Below are 22,580 nucleotides of genomic sequence, written 5' to 3'. Positions count from 1 at the left end.
CCCAGACCCCATGCTTTCCCACGATGCCTCACTACTTCTCACTTGAGAAAGTTTATAAGGAAGAACTATTTCAAAAATTAGCTGATCGATGAAGGTGGAATGTGAAATGTAGAATAAACAGATCTCAGGCATTTCCTCTTTACCTGAATCAAGTGCAGTGCTTGATCCCAGGTCAGACTCCAGAGACCTAGGCCAGTGTCTAGGTGTTTGATCGCACATCCTTGTCTTTCCAGTGATACCTCAGCCCTGTCTTTTCTACTCTCCCACATTTGAGCATCTCTGGAGAAAAGCAGGTGTTGGGAACGGTAGCTGCCAGGCAGCATTTTCCCCAGGGACTGATGCCTTTGCCACAGCCACGTGGCCCTGTAATGGGAGCAGTGTTCTGTGGCTTCGTCCACTCTGTGGGTATCTCTGTGGCACACAGGCTCCGTCGGGAAGTGGGCCCTTGCAGGGTTGGGCTGCACAGTGATTCTTCTGTATGTGACTTGACTTGCAAACATGGACTGTCATCTTGTTCTGCTGTATGACACATGGGCGTGAAGTTAGGGCCTTGGCTGGAAGAGAGGCCCAGGGTGGAGAAGAAAAGAGTGGAGTCCTGGCCTTCACTTTGTCACTTGCTCACTGTCACTTTGGACCTGTCCTGTCACCTGCCTGGGCCTCTGACATTTATTCTGCAGAATGAGAACATTGAGTCAGAAGGTTTCCAAGAGGTTTTTTAATGAGTTGTGAGATCTTTTGCATATCTCCCTTTGGAATTCATGTGTCAATGGATGGACATGAATGGCCACGGATAATTGGGGCCTGTAGATATAGAGACTTCATACGTAGTAGCAAAGCTTTGGCCTTTGGAGAGAAACAGTCCTCGGGACTGTTATTCCAGGTGTTTGTCTCACTTCCTTTCCTATTAAATGGGAGAGGTGTGGAATTATTGTAAAGACCACAGATAAAGCCTGTAAAATGCAAACACTCCAGATTTTTAGTAAATGGTAGCTAGCTATTGTTCCTATTATAGCCTTTTCTCTAAATATATACATTCATCCATCCATATAAATATAATAAAGATTTCTCCTTATCCCCTACCCCCAATCCCGGAGGAAACAACAGAACATTTCTTACATTACGTGTATTAATAACAACTGGATGTATTATACTGGATCTATTTGAAATAAACTTTTAAGTTCATTGAGCTGAAAACATTTCTATAATAAAACAAGGAGATAGGAAGTAATCATATCTAGCAACATCGATTTAGGCTGATGACATATTCGAAGTAACACTGTAGTCAATTCTAGAACATAATTTAGGAAACAACATAATAACGATAGGTCCTGTAGGAGTCACAGTTAAACTGGAAGGCCCTGGAGTCAGACAACTCTAGGGCTGAGTCTTAGTTTCTCTTATTGCGTGTGTGATTTTGGCTAATTGTGTGAACTTTACAAAGCCTCAGTTTCTTTATCTGTAAAGTAGAGATAATAATACTATCAACCTCATAAGATTGTTTTGAGGATGAAATGCAGTAATGATTTTAAAGCTCCCGATTGCAAGGGACAAACAAGCACTATAAGTGTTAGAATAATGTTCAAAAATTAGCTCTTAATTATAAGAACAGCCAGTTTTGGATAAAATTGCATCTATAAAATATGACATGTTAGAAGGAATGTATCTGAGTATATATTCATTATCTGAGTTGATATTTGCATAGATGTTCCACACATAGTACATTACATAAATCAACAAGAAATATGTGTTACCATACCATAAACAATATATTATGTAACATTTTTCTGCATATTATCTTTTACTCTGTGAAGACTTTTAAAAACTTTTAGGCAGTACATGTTCAAAGATATAGCACTGATAAATTCTAGTCTAATATTTTCCCACATAGATCGCTTGAATTTACAGACCCTTTTGGGATGTTCATAAGCTTATAATTTCTTCTCATATTTGCCACATTCCTGCCAAGTTGGACATTTTTTTCAGATTGTCTTAACAAGCAGAATAATTGTTGTTATATCTTTATTTTTTTATCTCTCAATTGAAATAACTGTATCGCTTGCCTAGGACGTAATAGGAAACGAGAAGTCATGAGTACAAAAGGGATACATGAGGCTAATCTAGATATGGAGACCAAATTTATTGATATTTCTATATTTAAATATTAAGGGCTACAAGGTCTTGAATTATTTCAATATTGCATTCATTTCAAATGTATTTTTCAGTAACCACAGGGGACAGCATAATGTGAAGAAAGAGCCTATGAACTGAGATGAGTTTGGTTCAGATTTCAGCCATTCCGTTTAATAGCTAATAGTTCTCAGACCAGTTATAGAATCTCACTTAGTCTCAGTTTCCTCTTCTGTGAAATGAGTTCAGTATAGTCATCTGTTGCTATTTATAGAGGATTGGTTCCAGGACTTCCCTCCGATACCCAAGTCTCTTACATAAAATGACGTAGAACAAGCATACAGTCAGCCCTCTGTATCCATGGATCCCTAACCACTTTTGGAAAATTCTGTTTTCCATCCAGGGTTGGTTGAATCTGCAGATGAGAAACCCACGGATGCAGAGGTCTGAGTGAACTTACTGTCCAGCTTTTGTGAGGATTAGAGATGATCAGTATAAGGCATCCAGCACAGTGATTGGCACATAGGTCTTACCATCCAGGAGCTGACTAATGGGGAGAGAAGCCATGTGCAAGCATACATATTATGAAGCAGAATTAGATGTGTTCTTCAGGAGAAATATAAACAAAACTTTAGGAACCCGGTCAAAAAGAGAGATGACTTCTGACTGGGAAAACTCAGGGATGGTTTCATGGAGGAGAGTGAGCTGGGCCTGGAAAGATGGGTAGGCAGGCTATTGACAGGCCGTGATAGGAAAGGTAATTCCAAATAGAGGAAAAGCTAGGAACAAAGGCTCATGGGAGTCCTGCTGTTCGACCCTGGAATCCAGCCCTTGATTGCTGGGGCCTCGCGTCTGGCCCTCACGAACTATTGCAGCAGTGTGCTCAATGACATTTCTGCTGTAAGTCTCTACCATTGCTAAAGGGCACTTGATGTTTTTGGCCTGGCAACATCAAACCAGTGTAGCCATTTCCTGGTTTTCCTCTAGTTTATGTATCTGCTTTTCAGTGAAAGCTGTTGTGGATGAAATAATCAGTTAAATTTAACTTAGGAGTAATGTAAGAATACCTTCTTGTCATTGGGAGGAATTGTCATATATGCTCAACCCAGGCTTTTTCCTCCAACCAAATCAGAAAATTGTGGTTAGGAAATTAGTCTGACTCGGGTGTTCCTTCAGATCCTTTGAAATGTTTTTTTCGTCTGCGGCTTGTCTATAAATAGTTTGCAGAGTCAACACACTCAGAGTCCTTCTTTTACCAGACTTGAAGAGAGCCCATTTCTTATTTCCTAAATGTCCTAAATGAAATAGTGAGTTTTAAGTTCCTTTTCTAGAAAATAGCCAAGATTGCTGTGCTACAGTGTGGTGCTATTTTTAAGAAGGAACAAAACAACGTAAAATCAAGGCATAAAAATCTAAGCAGGACACTTTGCAAGGACTGTCAACCATGAAAGAGAGAGACAAAGTAAACGTGTGTGTGTGTGTGCGTGTATGCGTGTGTGTGTGCGCGTGTGTGCGTGTGTGCGCGCGCTCCCAGAAGTCTGGGAACCTATCTTAAAATGGCTCATTGTTTTTTCGCGAAAACCAAAAGCAAGAGATGGTACTAACTTTTGAGCTCAACAAAGAAAAAATGTGAAATAATAGTGAATTTTCATGATAGAGCCATCACTGCCTTTCATTTGATGCAGTCCAGTTAAGCTTTGAGTATGCAGGGAACTCTGAGCGCCTGTGTGTTTTGGCGGGCCTTCAGGGAATGGGTTATGATGGAGACACTCCTTTGCTCTTTTCTCTTGTTGGTGTGCTTGGCATATTGTGATTCACACTGTGTCAGAATGTGAATGCAATCCCACTGTTGGTTTGATCAGAAAATACGTATTGGTCAACAATAGCAAAAGTTAATTCATGTTCTTTTTCCATCTGGTGAGGGTGTTCTTATACTTACTCTTTTGGTTCTCACAGCATCCTCGAGTTGAGTAATTCTTGTTTCTCCTGCACATTTTGTAGAAAAGGAAAGCGAGTCTTAGGGAGATCAAAGGACTTGTTTATCCTGGAGATCCCCATGTGTCACTTGCTCTCTCCTCCATGTTTGCCAAAGTGGAGACGGAAAAATGAGGGCTTCATTTGCAGAAAGGTATTGCCATGTATCCTAGGTTGACCTTTGAGAGTAGAGAACCAACAAACTGCCCCTAAACTCTGCTTGTCTACGTCAGGATCTGTCTAATAATGATGATAGGCAATCTAAGTAAAGATTTCTAACATTAAATGTGTAACTTAAACCTGATCATTATACTGCCATTTTGGGGATGTCGTTGTCATCTTTTTATCTAGGTATCGTGATTTGTCTATTTATTACTTAATTAAGAGTTAAATATAACTTCCGATAGATTCCCAGATCTTTAAATCAAAACTTCTTATCCTTCTCAGCTTTGAGTTTTTCCTGGATTGCATGGAACAAGCCTCTATTTAGTCCAATTGGTCTGCTCAATGTCCCTCGAACATTTTGGTTTTTCTTTGGTTTCTCCTGCCCAGACTGCTCTTTCTGCGCTTATTTCTTGTATAGATCTTGTCTGTCACTCTATCACTGTGTCTGTCTTAAACAACACTGTGAAGACATGGGTCAGGTGTCATCCCTTCTCTGAAAGCGGGAAGCTGAGACTGAGATCAGCAAAATGGCTAGTTAAAACACACTCCTTGATAAAATAAGTCCTGTGCCTTTACAAGCTATGTATGTGCCGCCAGCTTTCACATTTGTACCTCTAACACAGACCTTCAGCAGCAGCTTGACATCACCCATAGGTATCTCAGCTTGCCCATAACCAAAATCTGTATTTTATCTCCTAAACCTGCATCCATCATCCTCTTAAACTCAGTAACTGGTGACCCTGTTCTTTGCCCCTTTCATGCCAAAAACAATGCAGTCTTCCTCTTTTCTTGCAACCCACTCTCATCCCATCAGCAGCTCTTACAGGATTTAATTTTGAAATTTGTCCAGAATGTGACCACTTCCCTCCATTTTCATTGCTTCTGCTTTGATCCCTGCCACCGTCATCTTTCAACGAGATTATTGCCGTAGCCTAACTTGTACCCTGCCTTTTCCTGCCCCTTTACCATCTGTTTTCTACAAAGAGGCAGGAGTGATTCCTTAAAAGCCCAAGCCGGATCATGTCAGTTCTCCCCCGTGCCCCTTCCCGTTTCACTCGGAGCGAAACCACAGCCCCACCTGCTGGGCCTCGCCCATCCCCTGTATTCTTTACTCACTCTGCTCCAGCTCTACTGGCCTCCGTGCTAGTCTTCAAGCACCTTGGGGGTGTATCTGCCCCATGCACTTGCTCATTCTTCCACATGGAACACTTTTTCTCCAGATCTCTGCAGGCTGGCTTCCGCCTCCAATGAGTCTCTATTGGCTGAAACCCTCCTCTGATCAGAGCCCTTCCCCACCCCTATATAAAGTAAACTTTCCCTCCTTCACTCGCTATCCCCCTTAGCTGACTTCCTTTTCCTTCATAGTACTTAGTGCTTGTACTCATGTTAGTTTTTCGTATTGCCAGTCTCCCAACATGGAAACTCTGGGGACTATTTTCCATTCAATTCACTGTGCCCAGAACAATGCCTGACATATAGTTGATGTTCAATAAATATCTGTTAAAATAATTAAAGGCATAAATGCTGTTAAAAACTACAGGATGAAGACAAAAACCCTGTGAGTTTTTTTAAAGGTTCAAAGTTATAGTTTAGTCACTATGAAATGTATCCATTGCTATCGATCAAATACATGTATGAAGAACTAATGCTAAAAGTTTAAGATGACAGTAGAATGCATTTTAAGTTTTTTTTTTTTTTTTTTTCTATCTCCATATAGGATTTGGAGCTTTTGGAGAATGGAGATCTAACTATGATAGGAGATCGGGGAACCACGCTGAGTGGAGGGCAGAAAGCCCGGGTCAACCTCGCAAGGTAAATCGCGTTTTAGCTGCTGTTCTACATGTGCCTCTTGTGCTATTTCTAGGAGGGTTAACACGCAGTCCTTGCTTACCGTGTGTGGGTACTGTGTGAAACACTAGTCTTAGATTATTTCGTTGGGTCTTGGAATGAGTATCATCTGAGCTATCGAATTCGGAGATGAGATCCAGGGGGCGTGAACTGTTTGTCAGTCTGATATCTCTTTATGTTTTTAGAGCAGTATATCAGGATGCAGACATCTACCTTCTAGACGATCCTCTCAGTGCAGTGGATGCAGAAGTCGGAAAGCACCTGTTCCAACTGTGAGTTTGCTCATTTTTTGTGTGATTTCTGCTTTCTAAGAATCCTGTGGAGAGGGCTCAGGACCGTCTTTGTGCCTCAGAAGATCGAGCTTGTTCAGCTTTGATGTTCCCTCCCTTCCCTCTACAGAAGATCCAGTTTAGAGAAATTTTGCAGATATGAGGTCAAGATGGGAAAATACAGAAGGTACTAACTGTGTGCAGGTGTGTGGCGAGTATATGCTTTAGGGAGTTAAGAAATAAATGGCAAATTGTGCAAGTCCTCCCACCCACTCACACTTGATAACCAAGACACTGTTGATGGATCCAGACCTCAGGAGTAAAGATGATGTACGGTTTTTAAATCCACAGGTGGAACAGTAACTTACCGGTGGGTAGTAACCTGGTACTTGGTTACCAGTTCTTTTCCTCTATCATTTGTGGCATGTTAGAAGCGAAGTTTTCAGTACCAACATAGATCTTCCATGGAAAGGCCTTGTTGGTTTACATTTATTATTCTGTAGGTTGAAAATACTTAGTAAAGTCTAGAATTTAATGATTTGTTCCACAGCAGAGTATGGCTTCAATCATTTAATATTGCTTCGTTCGAACTAATAAGACCCACAAATATAGGGTTAACTTGAATTTAAAACTAGGTATCTAGAATCTGGATTAACTCCAGCCTCTCACTTTGTGTTTCTGGAATTTGTTTTCTTTGGCTTTTGCTGAGCCACCGAGCCACTGAGCTACAATCCGAATCTCTTTTTTGTGTGTACCGTAACCTAACGTGCGCTGACGGATGCTTCCTATGAAGTCTAACCTAGCCTTTTCAAAAGCGTCATGAACTTGCTTTTGCTAAAACAGCATCCATATCTATCCCACAGTTATCTTGCTGTTGTTTACCTTGTTCAAGCCAATGAACCCTTTCGGTTGCACTTAGGCACTACTGTGTGCACTGAGATAGATGCTCTTACAAATGTTACTGCACAAAGCACCTAGGTTTACAAAGGAGGACAGTAAGCCAGAGAGGGTAAGGGTGCATACTGGGCAGAGAAAGGGAGATCAAGAAGTTTAGATCTGTTTTGGCCCCTAAGGAATTTGTGGAGTTTGTCAAGACACATGGATGGGAAGAGTTCACCCTGTAAAGATAATAAATGCTAAATGGAAGTAGAAGTGGGCAGCTCTAGGCATTCAGCCCAGCTTGTAAAACTCACCTTGGACTGGGCTTGGTAGGACAGGTGCTGTGGGCCTGCAGGCTGGGCAGGGTGTGTGGAAGCTATAGGATTCATTTCCTTTTGCTAAAGGGAGTAGCGGAAGCAAAGCTGTAGACATAAAAAGAAGCAAGACATGTGAAAAGAACAGCAGGCACGTCCTGCTGCAGGAAGTACAGGTTGTACAGCAAGATGTGGGTTCTGTAGCAGAGGGAAGTTGCTCGGAAGTACTTGCTGTGAGGTCCTGTATTAGTTTGCTAGGGCTGTGTCTGTTCAGGCTGCTATAACAGAATACCATAGACTAGGTGGCTTATAAATAACAAATTTGTTTTCTGAGTTCTAGAGGCTGGGAAGTCTGAGAACAAGGCAGATTGAGTATCTGGTGACAGCTTGCTTCTTGGTTCATCTTCTCTCTGTGTCCTCACATGGAGGAAGGGGTGGGGGCAGTTCTCTGAGGTCTCCTTTACTAGGGCACAATCCCATTCACGAGGGTTCAGCCCTCATGACCTAATCACCTCCCTAAGCCCCTAACTCCAAATGCAGTCACATTGGGAATTACAGTTCAATGTGTCAATTTTGGGAAGGCATAAACATTTTGTCTATAGCAGGCTGCCATGACAAGGTACCACAGATTGGGCAGCTTAAACAACAGACTTATTTTCTCACAGTTCTGGAGGCTGGAAGTCCAAGACCGAGGTGTCCAGAGGTTCAGTTTCTCCTAAGGCCTCTCTCCTCAGCTTGTAGATGGCCATCTTCCTGCTCTGTCCTCATATGGCCTTTCTGTTCACCTGTGTCCATGGTGTTTCTCTTATGTCCTAATCTATTCTTCTGTGGAAACCAGTCAGATTGGATTAGGGCCCACCCTAACGTCCTCATTTTAACTTAATTATTTCTTTAAAGGCCCTAACACTAAATTCTAAGGGAGGGGGGTTAAGGCATCAACATGTGAGTGTGGAGAGTGCACGGTTCATTTACAACAGATCCTGAAAAAAAGAAGAGATTCAAACAGAGCCAGCGGTGTGAGAGTGCGAGTGTGAGGCAGCTCTGAGCCTGGACACTAGGAGCTGAAGTTCACGGCCATCCACTAAGCATGGGTCCCTGGGCGGGTCCCTAACATTTTCCCACCAGAATGTATATGTAGAGTGTTCTTATTTACTGGGGTGGTGAGAGGTTCTAGAGATGGATGGTGGTGATGGTTAAAATGGTAAATTTTATTTTACATAAATTTTATCACCATAAAAATAGCACATAGTACATCGAATTTTTCAGAATGCAGAGAGTAGGGCCAGCTGACACTTGGCATGACCTCCAGCTGTATGATCTGACCTCTCTTTTCCACCCATCTTGAATGTGACTCGATGAATTTTTTCTGAGGCAGAGAAGTGCCTTGCGGGCTGTACTGAGTTCAGTGACAGGAGACTAGCACTGACGGAGAGATTTCCCACTCCCCCATCCTCAGTGGCATCGTGAGTAGCTCAGCCTTCCCGTTCCCTGCGCTCTACCTTGCACCCCCACGGGTCCGTCACCCTGTCTGATGTGAGTCTGCACAAGTTCTCCATCACTCCAAGAACAGTTTCCGCTAGCCATTGCAATCACATCACGAGGAGGAAAGAGGAGGGGTTTTAATTGCTAAGTATCAGTATGCTTATCACACAAGCTCTCCCAAGTTCTTCCTCGAACACAGGTGTTTATAAAGTCCTCTCGCACCTTTCGGGTTTAATGACTTTGGATATACACTTGATAGAAGCAAGCTTGTTAAAATTGTTGTTTGCTAATCAGAACCACGTTCTTTAGGGAAACAGGGCAGGGAGCACGAATGCAATTTAGGAAATCACTCAGCAGCAACTGGAGAATGTTCTCAACGAGTTAGAAAATTGGATTGAACAATATACTATGAAAGATGGCGGTTGTGTTGAAGCTTAGTAATATGAAGTGTTTTGTATTAAAAGTGAATGAATTACACTTTTACCACCATTAACAGTTTACATAAGTCATGAATATATATCCAAGGTTATTTTATTAATGTCTGTGGATTTTACAACCATATACTGTCAACATTAAGTGGGTTCTATCACGTACGGAAGGTTAGGAGCACTTAGATTAATTGATGTCAGTCAAATCTGTCCCAGGCTACAGACCCGTGTTGTATTTTAGAAAGCCGCGTGTCAGCTCCTGCATAATTAGTTCTTTGGGTCTGTCCTAATCAGATCTCCCACACTGCTGCCTTCTCAGTTCACCCTTCCTGCCTCAGACCTTCAGATTCCCTTCCTGTTCAGGATGCAGCTCAAAGTCCTGAAAGGGCAAGCAAGGTTCTATGCATTCTAGCCCCATTCACCTTTCCAGCATTTCCTTGCACAGCCTCAATATACATTCCAGCCACACCGGCTTCTGTGGAGTGCTCTGGATGAGGTGAGCCCCTTCTCATACCTGTCTGTCTGTACAGATATTGTTCCTTCTGTCCAAGAGCCAGGGGACAGTGTGCCAGGGCAAAGAAAAAAGATGAAGGACACCACTACTGCCTCCCCACCTTTCCGCCTTCCCCTCCTGTCCCTCCAGGGGAACTGCGAGCTTCCTGTCTTCCCACAGCCCACAACAGGATGTACTTGATCGTTACACGCCCCCCATCCCCCACTAAACTGTGAATGCATGAAGGCGCCGTTGCACAGTATGTTTCTGTCCCAGAACCACTGCTCCTGCTATTTGTTCTTCCAGGGATGTTTCCCCAGATGTTCTCTTGGCTCACGTGTCACCTCCATCTAAGTGCAACCATCACCTTGCTTTTCCTTCATAGCACATATCACGTAGTGCATTTTCCACGTTCACTTAGTGTGTCTCCCTTCACATGATGCAGAGTATATCCTGTATTCTCTACTGGTGGATGTATCCTCAGCACTTAGTGCCTGGGACCTCAACCAGTGTTTGTTGATTGAGTGAATGAAGGTTGCGACAGTTTCTTTCTGTCCCTTTCTCCACTATGTGATACCTCTTAACACAGCCCTTATACAAAATGAGAGTTAAACAACTCATTGTGGAATCAATCTTTTACTTACGGCCTGACTTGGAAATTTTTACTCTTAAAAATTTGGAAAATAGAGTTATTTTCCTGGAAATTTTGATGAAAATCATAACTTAGAAAAAATTTCAGCTCATCAACTAACAATATCATTGTAATTACATTACCTCATCTGTGATGGAATGTTAGGAAGAAAACAATTTAAAGCTGTTCAGTTGGTCCATCTCGGATGCAGTAACCCATCAGATTTGATTAACATCTGCCTTTAGGGATTAATGGCAGGTAATTTTGAATTAAGGAGAAATAATTCCATTGAAAGCTTTCCTACTAAGCCCGATGAGGGGTTGACTTGGTTAAGAAACTTTGGTATGAAAGCCAAATGAAGACATGTCAAAATAGAAAAAGCAATCCTTTTGGACTTAAAGAATGAAATGATAGTATGTGCATCTACACCCTGGGGTCTCGCTTTTGGTCATAGGCCCAGTCTCAAAAGTGTCCTCTTAGGACTTTTCTGTCCCAGCTCCAAAGCAGATGGCCTCTTATGAGTAACGGGAAGAGTGGAGAATGGCGCTAACATTTACTAAGTGGATTTATTTCTATGCCTATGAGTTGACATTTGTTATTCTGAGATGAAGATACTGAGCTTCAGCGAGGTTTAGTAGCTCAGCTGACATTGTCGGTCTAGTAGGAGGTAGAGCAAGGCAAGGATATGAACTCCAGTCTGAGTTCCTCCAGAACTCTTGATCGGATCCTCCTCAGCAGGTTGAGTTGTGGTCATGGTCCTGAGATTTGTTCAGTGTGGGACTCGGGACACCAGAGTGTGTGCCCGGAGCCCTGCCTGTGGTCACTGGGGCCTGGTACCAACTACTCGCTAACTTGGAGGGGTCACGGACCATTGTGGGTGCAGCTGAGGCTTAGTTCCTAGGGGTCTGTATTCAAAATGTAGGAGCACTTTAAGGGGTTACTATTTAAAAAAAAAGTCTCAAAGGTCGAATACTAAGGTGGGTCTTCACCGAGAGAATTAGTATGTCCTTGGAGCCACTGGGTCATTTCTACAACGATTTAGGCCATTCAGGTTCTGTTCTTTCATTTTCATATTCGATAGGTTTTCAGTCCTAGCAAAAGAAGATGTGCTTCCTGGAGGGGACTGGGAGTATTGTGGGGACTAATCAAGGCTGTACTAGCATTTATTTTCTAAAATCATTTAGGAAGAAGTGTCTAAAAAATGCGAAGGTTACTGAGAACTTAAGATTTTTTTTTTCTTTTGCTTAATATATACACCATAAATCATAAATAATCACCTAGGAAACTGTCTAAGAAAAATGTACGCATTTTTATAGGACATAGGTCCCACCCTCCATTCCTACACTGATAAAATAATTAGTATTTCAGTTCAGTCAGGTTTTGGAATCTCACTATTGCTCAATTCTTTTTCAACATGAAATATATAAGGAATTGTTTAGCCGAGTTTTAGGGGAAAAAAAAAAAAAACTTAGCAGTTGCTACCTCCTGCATTGGACTGCTTTTTAGAATTTCGTAGTGAAGCTGGACTCAAGTTGGCTACTGGTGAATTTGAGGACCTCATTGGCTGCATTGATTTATATTTGTATTTAATTTGTATTTATACTGGTATTTAAATTACAGGTCTTTGACTACTATGTTATCTTTGCCTCCTTATGTTTTCAAGATGTACATTTTTCAATTCGGAGCACCCCCATTGATGTATCTTTACATACTGTACCTCTTACATTTATAGGTGTATTTGTCAAACCTTGCATGAGAAGATCACAATCTTAGTGACTCATCAGTTGCAGTACCTAAAAGCTGCAAGTCAGATTCTGATATTGAAAGATGTAAGTAACTTCTAGAAGTCTTTGGAGCTTGCTGTCTCTCAGGCGTGTTGAAGGCAAGGCCTCTCAGCAGGTCACGCTCCTTGCATTCATGGTAAACTCCCTCTTCCTCCTCAGTTGTCCATCCCTTTCTACTCAGAGCTGCTATCTACCCACGGAGGATGAATCCAAGGACGTGTAGAAATGTCACTATCACATCTTAAGCCAGATACCCTAAACTACATAAACTTCCTAAGGACTCAGAGTTACTAAATTATAACTGTTCTGGTGAAATTGTTAAGGATGGTGATGCTGTTTTACTTAGAACTTTTTGTTTTCTTCTTCCATGACTTAAGTGAAAGTGTTATTTAGAAATTAGAGATACGAAGACATGCTCGCGTCCATTTGATTATCATATGTGGTTTCCCTAAAGAGTGTTTTCCATTAATACCAGAAGTGTTGGATAGCTGAGCATCCCCTGGTCAGAGACACCCGCTCTCCTGGTGTAGTCAGTTGTAAGTCTCACTGCACAGGACTTTATGTGTGCCCAGTATATGTGGGAGCCTGTGTAGCTGTGAGACAAGTTCCTCGCATCATGGAGCTACCATCCTTATGAGAATATGTGTGACAAAAGGGATAGAGGTGTGGAGGTTGATATCCTGACTTTCCCTGAGCAGGCAGTACCTCTCATGACCTGAGTGACATGAAGATGCTGGCCACTCAGTAACCTGGGGCAGGGGCATCTGAGGCAGAGGGTCCAGTGGCAGGGCCATGAGGCAGGAACTGACTTGGCATGCTGAAGAAATAGGAAGGCCAGTGTGGCTGAGGCAGAGCGAGCAGGGGGAGCATGGAAGGAGATGGGCGAGAGCGATGGGCGGCAGGCCTAGAAGTGATGTAGTCTGATGTGTGATTTTTAAAAAGATCCCTCTTGATGGTCATTGGAGGGGCACTAGCAGAAACAGTTATAAGTCTTAGTGAAATTCAGAATATACAAGTATGGGCTTAGGCTAGTTTTGTGTCATTTTCTAGAGTTGCTGTAACAAAGTACCTCAAACGGGGTGGTTTAAAACAACAGAAATTCATTCTTGCTATTCTGGAGGCTACACATTCAAAATCAAAATGCTGGCAAGGCCATGCTGTCGCTGAAGGCTCTGGGGAAGGCTCCTTCCTCGCCTCTTCCAGCTGCCAATGTTCACTGGCAATCCTTGGTGTCCTTGGCTGGCAGCTGCAGCACTTCGGTCTCTGCCTCCATTGTCACAGGTCATTGTCCCTGAGTCTGTATCAGTCTCTTCTCTTTGTAAGGACACCAGGCATATCGGATTTAGGGCCCACCATACTCTGGTATGACCTCGTCTTAACTTGATCGATCACATCTGCAAAAACACTATTTCTAAATAAGGCCACCGTCATGGGTATCATGTTTGAGATTTGAACATATCTTTTGCGGGGCCACGATTTAACCCACAACGGCTAGTGTGGTTGGGGGTAGGGATGGAGGTTAGTGAGAATTTTTAAGGCTTAGTGTTTGTTTGATTCATCACTCTTAAGCTTGCTTGCCTCTGTGCTTTAGCACCTCCATCATTAACCCTTGTCTGTTCCAAGAGGCTTTTGGTCAAATGCCTCACTTCATTAAATAAATTTCTGCCCTAAGAAAGATTATTAACATGTAGAATTGCTAGCCTTCAGAAGCAGTTTCATGTGTTGACTCTTCCCCACTCCTCCAGTGGTGGGGAGCTCAGAGTTCTCAGGCTTGAGAACAACTAAATTCACGTGCAAAAGAGTGGGACTAACCTCCGTGTTGGCAGTATGATGAGCACAGAATTGGTGGGCAGGACTAGAGCCTATTGAGCTGGTCCCTAGATGATCTGGGGGTCCCCTTATTGCTTTTTTGAGATTATTACCCCCAGTTTTAGTATGATCAAAACAACCATTTGTCCACCTGTGAGCACCCCTGGATTAGTTGGGGTCCATTATGACTGTTTGGTCCCTCTCTAATAGCAGAAAGGTATTGGCTGCCCCCTTGTCCCCTCTTAGAATTGTCAGCATTTGGCTGCTGAGTAAAACTGCTCTCTCTATACCATAGTCATGTTCCTATGCATCTTACAGATACTAAGTGGAAACTGGTAATTTCATTAAATAAGGTGTATGAATTTTGCCTCCCAAGTGGAACAAGACACTATGTATCATGAATGATTTTCCAATTCTGCAGCTTCCAATAGTTCCCAAAAGCTTTATTAGATTTTTCTCAGTGGACCCCCTGGGGGATGGGGTGAGAAGGATACTGGGCGGGCTGGGCTGCCTTCCTCCTGACCTGCCTTACCCAGGGCTGCCCTTTGATTTGTTTTGCGTCCTGGGCTTTTGTCTAATATTTTGTTTACTACCGAGTAAGTCAGCTGAGTCTTGTTTCACAGGGGGAGAAAATAGTGAAAACATCTGCACATTATTTTATATAACTTTGTAAGGAGAGGAACCTATGTAATGAAGTATCGCATATATTTTTAAAAATTATCCGATTGGCTATAACTTAAGCAGTTGCATGATTTGGGAAAGCCTAGTTGGCTGCTTGTGGTTGTTCTCAGTTTCATTTTCTTGGATTTGAGTTCATTGGCTCTGGCTTAAGTTTCAGTTTCAGTTAAACAAGGAGGGATGGCCACCAAGGTATTAGGGCCACCCCTCCTTGTTTAACAGATGGAATTTTGAACTTATAGTCAGGCACTTCCTGAGTACTGGGAGCAGTTTCAGAGTAAAGGGCATGAAGATGCAGCTTATGAGTTCCATGTCCAAGGCTGGTTCCCACACATCTTGTCCCAGTGGTGCACATAATACTCTGATAGTGGTCAGGAAAGATTTGACGAATGACTCTTACCTATGCAGAAGGATTTGTGCCCACTTCTCTGTCAATCTTGTTTTTTTCTCCCTGGAATAACCACCCCAATTGACTCTGTTCTTTCAAATTCTGCTTGTTTTGAACAAGCAGACATCTTGATTTTCATGCTGTCTAAGAAGACTGTACTGATACTCCCACTAACATCTATACTTTTTGTTTCCTTAAATGACCGCGGTACTTATGTCATTCATCTCTATTTTTAACACATGATTACACATTTCTTTTATATCCCCCAGCACCCAACACAGGCTTTGGCAGAGAACAGAATGCTCAGTTCTGTGTTGAGGTGAATTGCATTAGATTTTGTCAACTAGAATTCCACACTTAAAAATAATATTCTTATGAAAATCATAATTTAAAACCAGTTAACTTTTTTTGATTAGTATTAGATTAGATTGGTATTATCAAATGCAAATGTATTTCTCTCAAATTCTTTATTTTTATTTTAGGGTAAAATGGTACAAAAGGGAACTTACACTGAGTTTCTGAAATCCGGGATAGATTTTGGGTCCCTTTTGAAGAAGGAAAATGAGGAGGCTGAACAATCTTCCATTCCAGGAAGTCCCACACTGAGGAGTCGGACCTTCTCGGAGTCTTCAGTTTGGTCTCAACAGTCTTCTAGACCCTCGTTGAAAGACGGTGCTCTAGAGAGCGAAGCTGTGAGTTTCTCATCTTGCAACTTGCCCTGGTTTTGTCTGCACTTAGTGGCCTCATGGATCCTCAGTCTGCTCTGTTCATAACATCTACATTTGTCCCCAAACAGATCCTAAGTTTCCAAGGCCTTATTCCATGGAATTTGTAGAATTAAAATAGAACCAAGGGGGCAGGACTGATTGAGGTTCTCCTCTGGGTATAAGATGGAAAATCTCACTGAGATCAATAGTGAGCTTACTGCTATAAGCCCCAAGGTATATGGGGCTCGCACTGATATTAGAACTCTTGAATTTACCATAGGTAAATCCTACTTGCTCTTGGTGGCCCCAGGCTTTCCTTTTGCACCCAAAGGCTTAATTTGAAGACCCGCTCAGACTGCATTCTGCTGTAGCCCACATTAAATCAGCTACATTTCCTCTATGTTGGAATGTTCTGGCTCTGCAGATGACTGATGGTATTATTTTGTCCCTATGGTCAGATGGTTTGTGATAGGCCAGAAATAGCATGTGCAAAAGACTTAGAACACGGTAGACACTTTAGAGTTAATTCCTGTCTTCTTTCTTACTCTTTAAGACCAAGAACCACATCTTATCCATCTTTGAATTCCCAGCGGCCAGCATAGAGCCAGGTATAGAGCCAAGGACATCCTTGGCTCATGTGAATCGATAATGCATTCCAAGTCTTCCACACAGAAGTGCAGAAATGCACTAGATCACCCTTAAAAATATACACAGGTTTTCCTTGATATCCACTATCCAAATCTAGGAGTCTGGATGATTCTTTTTCTCACATTTCAAACTCAGGAATCACTCCCTAAAATTCAGGAACCAATTTGATTCAGAACATATGCTCTCTTTTGCTATCCAAACTCTCATACTCCATCTTGCAGCTTGACCTCAGTTTTCTGTATTTGGCTAATATTTTGAGCCCCTACTTTGTTTTATGTTTCCATTGTTGAGTGACACGAATAATCAAGAGTGATACATTAGCTCCATATCATTTATTTCACATATTATTTTCAAACACGCCTCTGCGTTTATACTTGACTCGGGTGTGTTGTTCATATGCTAGAAATCATGATGTTCTACTTTGAACACTGATAACCTTGTGCAAATGATATTTTCTTATTTCTAAAGATTCCTAGAAGTGAGATGGCTGGGTGCAAGGGCAAATGCATGTAGGGTATGGCCAGACATCTCCATACCCTCCCACATAGGAGCTGTACCATTTTGTACTCCTTCCGGTGTATGAGATGTGCGTGTTTTCCCATGGCTTTGCCAACAGAGTATGCTGTTGAACTTTTGACATTTGAGAGCTGATTATTTAAAATATTATCTCTCACTACCTTTTTTCCTTCCCGGATCAAGAATATGCAGGTTACACTAACCGAGGAGAGCCGTTCTGAAGGAAAAGTTGGGATGAAGGCCTATAAGAGTTACTTCACAGCCGGTGCCCACTGGTTTATCCTCATTTTCCTTCTTCTAATAACCGTCCTAGCTCAGGTGAATAAGGACACTTGTGCCTTTAACTCAATATTTACAGTAATATTTATATTTGTACTATATTTATTTATACCGTATTATTGTATTTTGCAGTCCACTTGGATTTGTGTTGAAATGGGGTATCTGTGGGGAACAAAATAAGTGATGCTTACTGGTGTTGTGTGTACATTACAAAGAGCTTCTAGGGGAAAAAAAAGGATGTCTTTTAAAGTTTTAAAAATGTAATATACACTTACCCTATTGTTGTCTGGGATGTTGTGCTTAGCACGAACTTGGTCTGAGCTGGAAGGACCATCTGTTTTCTGGAGCCTTTCAGTTATCCATTTTAGTGAATGAGAGTTTTGAGTTGGTAAGCGATGTTAGAGTTTGATTTTTGTATGTGTTTGTTTTCCTACTCTAGGTCGCCTACATTGTTCAAGATTGGTGGCTTTCATACTGGTGAGTTATTTCTAAACTGACTGCAAAGTGCTGTGAAAACAACATGAAGCCTCCCTTTTTCACAGAGGCAGGGAGAGCTGGGGTTTGTGCAGTCTCCTCTTCTAATCCTCACTTAGTTTCCCTGAAGAAAAATTAAAGGTCTTGCTGGTGGAGTGTGACCCTCCCATGGTCTCTACCCATGTCTGATCCTTAGCAGCGTCTTCACAGACAGTTTTTGAGAACTCAAAGTCATGATTCAAATTGGATTTTTATAAGGTAGACATACATGGGACCCTGTAAGCTGGGAGTCATCTTCCAGTGGAGGTTCAGTGGAGGTTAAGGTTGTTTTTTTGTTTTTTGTTTTTTTTTGTCTTTGTCTAAATTCCATCTGTAGATTAATATTTTTTCTTCCCTATTCCATAGGGCAAATGAACAGAGCGCCCTGAACATCACTGTAAATGGAAAAGGAAATGTAACCGAAAAGCTCGATCTTAACTGGTACTTAGGAATTTATTCAGGTAAAGTGTGATCATTAGGTCTATTATATGACAGTCTGAGATGCTTACAATGAGCCTGTGTGAGTAACTAGGCTTCCAGGAGTGATTCAATAATGTCTTAACAGATTAAGAGTCTGAGTCGCATTTACTCTGTGAATTAATTAGAATAATTATTTTTAAAATCTACTAGAAGAAAGAGGTTCAGCGAAGAATCTTACTTTGCTCTGTACTAGATTTTGGAAGTTAAATCGGGATTGAGCATTCAGAAAATCAGCCACTGGAAATATGTGGCTATTGTCTATTCTAATAGGTAGCTTTTGCTAAATCTTATATTATTATATGGATGGGCAAGGGGATTAGAAACGGATCCCCACCCTCTGGTTTGGATTGTTCCAATTCTGTTTGAATAAACCTTGGCTTTTGTTGAACTTGGATGAAATCCTCTGGCAGCAAGGCCCCCCAAATAAAAGCATTATTCCCTTGCAGGTATGCAAAGCTCCCTTCACCATACTGCTCATCTCTTGGGCTTCACTAATTACTTAAGAGGGAAGCTAAGCAGGAAAAAATTCAGTGTCTGGGAATTAGGCTTCCTTCTCTCTTTCTTACCTTGAGATCACAATGTTATCGCCTTCCCAACTGTGTGAGTAATTTAACATTTGGCTTGCCAGACTAATATTAACACAGTGCTCTGTTTTCACAAGAGTGCTTAGAATATATGTAGCATTACATACTTTTAAAGGAAATCCTCATCTAAAATTTTAAATATTCCCACAGGAAATGCTCATACAAGCTTTCCTTGAAGATAGAGCGAATTATCTTTTTAAGAACCCGCTCACTGAAATTTGGTATTCATTTCGTTGATCACTTGCTAAGAAATCTAAATCCATTAGCTGTTTACTTGCCAAATTGGTAGACTATGAGAGACATAAAGGAAGAAGAAAAATGGTTCTGTTATATAGTCATGTAGGCTAAAGAAAGTGCCTGCCTGTTGATGGAATTTAGGAATTTGAGAAGCTTTCAGAATTTAAAAAAGAGTGTTGCGTCATCTGAAGGGGGAAAAAGTACTTGATAGAATTTATTACAGAAGTTATCCCCACTCTATTTAGCATTACGAATTCAAGAGACGTTAGGAGAGATATTTTAATTTTTTATATGCATAGTGTATATTCATTTATGTCATTAATAAAATAATTTAAATCATTATGTCCATTTAAAAATGCTTTGTGTTTATATAAAACATTTAATGAGAGATTAGTTTCTCATTTAGATTAATTATCTCATGTTAAAGTTTAATTTGTATTTTCTTGCAATTCAATTATTTAAGAGATTTTCTTTTTAAAAATTTTTTTTAATTTATTTTTTTATTATTTTTTATTGTTTAGACGAGGCAACCCTTGGTTGATCTCACAGATTGCAGGAACCTTGTCAGTTTACAATCCCTTATTTTTTTAATTTTTTACGCCTATAACACCTGGTCTTCCTAGGTGGTCTCCCACCCAAGTACTAACCAGGCCTGACCCTACTTAGCTTCTGAGATCAGATGAGATCGGGCTTGTTCAGGGTAGCATGGCCGTAGAAAAGAGATCTTCTACTTGCAACTTATTATGGTATTTTCAGATTCTTTAAAGCTGCAAGGACATTTTTTACAAGGAAATGGTCGATCATTTCTCCTGTTTCCTGTTACTGTCACCTGCTGGTATCAAAACATACCACGATTTTAGAGCATGAGATATGTTGTAAGTAGTAAGGTTTGGAATATGGAGACTGGAAAATAGAACTTGTAATTGAATTAGGAAAGACTAGAATGACATTGTAGTTTACACCTGATTTTTTTTTTCGCATGTAGTTGCTATCTAATGAGAGAAATATTTTATATTCTTCTTTATAAATGTTATCTTATGAATGCATTAAACTCTTAATAGAATCCAGATCCTTTATGGAATAAACTGCATAATATCTTGATAAACTGACATGCTTTAATATTGTTGAGGAAAATGCAGAGATCCTGTGCTCTGAGTGATGTTTCTTTATTTCAGGTTTAACTCTAGCTATCTTCATTTTCGCCATAGCAAGATCTTTGTTGTTATTCTACGTCCTTGTTAATTCTTCACAAACTTTACACAACAAAATGTTTGAATCCATTTTGAAAGCTCCAATATTGTTCTTTGATAGAAATCCAATAGGTAAGTCAGACACCAAATTTCTCAGTAAATATGTCTTATTAACACATTTAGTGCCTGATTGCATTTCAGTATTTGCAAATGGAGGTGATGCTTGGAAGAAAAGCACTATGCATGTTGATTTATTTTCTGCAAAAAGCTTCCCCGACATTTTTCTACTACCAGAGAAAATCTGAATAGAGGGGGTATATAAGCTTTTATTCCAATTTATGTGTGTGTGGAAAAATAAATGAATGTTTATGTTGCTGAAAGATTTAGGAATCCATTCGTGTGGCATATGAAACACCCTACGTTCAGTGCAAACATGTTTAAATGTAGTTGACTAGCTGCTTAAACATGGGCTGTATTACATATTGTTAAGCTAAGCCATCCTTTAGAAAGGACCTTTTTACAAGGAATCTTTCTACATGAGGCAGGCTGTGTGTTTCTTTCTTTCATTACCCATCCATTTCTGAAACCACAGAGCTCTTGTGTGTGCTCTATGAGGTTTACCAAAAATGGTAATGAAAAATTAATTAAAACCCAAGGAGAGTGAAGTGCAAATATCTTCTTCAATAAAAGTCATTAACTCTGTAGTTTTAAAGTGGACTTTTGGTTACATATTAGGCTTGGTCGTACCTGCCAGATGGGTTGTCAGTAGTAAGTTCTTGATACAAGTGTATCCGGTGGCTTCCATGTGGTTGACAAATCCACCCTGAGGCCTTTGACTTGTCTTGCTTCTGAAGGCAGCCTCCTGACCTGGGTTTCTATGAAGAATTAGTTCATCAGCATACATCCCCACTCTGTTCAGTTGGTTAGACTGGTGGTGAGGCCCAGTGTGGCTTTGTTTTTGATGGATAATGATCGACAGAACCTGTGGAGGCAGGGGAGGCGGGTTGGAGGGAGCATAGGAGTAGCCTCGGTTTGGCCATTACCTTGCTGTGTCACCCAGGCCAAAGCACATGGATACTATTGGGCAGGTCAGCCTCGGAGCAGGATGCATTGTGGTTAAAAGTGCAGACTCTGGAACCAACTGTCTGGTGTTAGTCCTGGTACCAGTTACCAAGTAATAGCTGGTTGTAGTTATTAATAATACTTATCATGCTAGTTACTTAACTTCTCTGTGCCTGGCTTTTCTTATCTGTAAATTGGGGATGCTCTTCACTCCTACCTTATTAAGATATTATGGGAATTAAGCCAGTTAATACATTCACAGTGTGTAGAGCAGTGCTTAGGACATGGCCTGGGCCTAATAAATCTTAACAACAGTGGCGACGTCTGGAACTTCTTCACCTGTGAAACAGAAATAGCTGCTGCTGCCCTTCCTGTTTCACAACACCATTGTGAGGATTAAATAAGATGGAAAGGCTCATGTGTTGATTCAGTCAACAAATGTTTGGTCCAGGCACTGTGTGGAGCACGAGGAATTGTATACCGCAGAGGCCCACGCAAATCCACAGTCTCATTACAGCTGTGGCTAGAAAGCGAGTGGAGGACTTTTGTGCTGTTACGGCTATAAAGGCACTCTACTTTGCCAGTTAATCTGAAAACTACAGTCATAAAGTTTGGAGCATGGAGTGGGACTGAATTTCTGTTATCACAGTCTCTGAATGCTTGTGACCACAGTTAAGTAGACTCTTCATGTTCAAGACCTGTATGCATCTCCACTGATTTATTATTCAGGAATTTGGAACCATGTCTAAATCTTTGAGGTTGCTAATCTTAGAGCAGCACAGGAGTGTTTATCTTGCCTCCACCTCCTATATCTATTTGCAGGATGTTATTTCTTCAGGAAAATAAAAGCCCAGGTAAATACTCCAAAGATAAGCCTCGTTTGCCCAAAATGTTTAGGGGCCATGAATTATGTACTCTTTTAGTGGTAGATTAAAAGGTGCTTTTAATTAAAGAAATTTTTTATGTGGTAGATATTAAATTTCCATTTGGATAAAATTTTTGTACTTTTTACAATGGGAAGAACAAGCCAAAGCTGTGAATTATGCCTCAGTTGAAACATCATTGATTATGTGTACTTTAATGGTTATGTAATAT

General features: G+C 41.0%; 1 protein-coding gene and 1 pseudogene across 4 annotated transcripts in view; one reads left to right on the top strand and one right to left on the bottom strand.

Annotated features, from left to right (window-relative positions):
* ABCC4 (ATP binding cassette subfamily C member 4) overlaps window positions 1-22,580 on the top strand; it is a 225,002-nt gene that overhangs the window by 86,267 nt on the left and 116,155 nt on the right. For 3 of the 4 annotated variants that reach the window (XM_025048202.1, XM_006913812.3, XM_025048201.1), the window contains 8 exons: window positions 5,984-6,078; window positions 6,300-6,386; window positions 12,343-12,439; window positions 15,752-15,961; window positions 17,324-17,458; window positions 17,859-17,896; window positions 18,299-18,393; window positions 20,409-20,555. In XM_025048202.1, the coding sequence (XP_024903970.1) occupies window positions 5,984-6,078; window positions 6,300-6,386; window positions 12,343-12,439; window positions 15,752-15,961; window positions 17,324-17,458; window positions 17,859-17,896; window positions 18,299-18,393; window positions 20,409-20,555 (904 nt within the window). The remainder of the gene's footprint in view (window positions 1-5,983; window positions 6,079-6,299; window positions 6,387-12,342; window positions 12,440-15,751; window positions 15,962-17,323; window positions 17,459-17,858; window positions 17,897-18,298; window positions 18,394-20,408; window positions 20,556-22,580) is intronic. The other variant, XM_015590902.2, reaches the window with a different exon arrangement.
* Window positions 19,832-19,950, bottom strand: LOC112481555 (annotated as a pseudogene).

Source organism: Pteropus alecto, unplaced genomic scaffold (assembly GCF_000325575.1).
Source record: "Pteropus alecto unplaced genomic scaffold, ASM32557v1 scaffold72, whole genome shotgun sequence".
NCBI lineage: Eukaryota > Metazoa > Chordata > Mammalia > Chiroptera > Pteropodidae > Pteropus > Pteropus alecto.
Note: the sequence above shows the minus strand (reverse complement) of the source record. Positions and strands in the feature narration are given on the sequence as shown.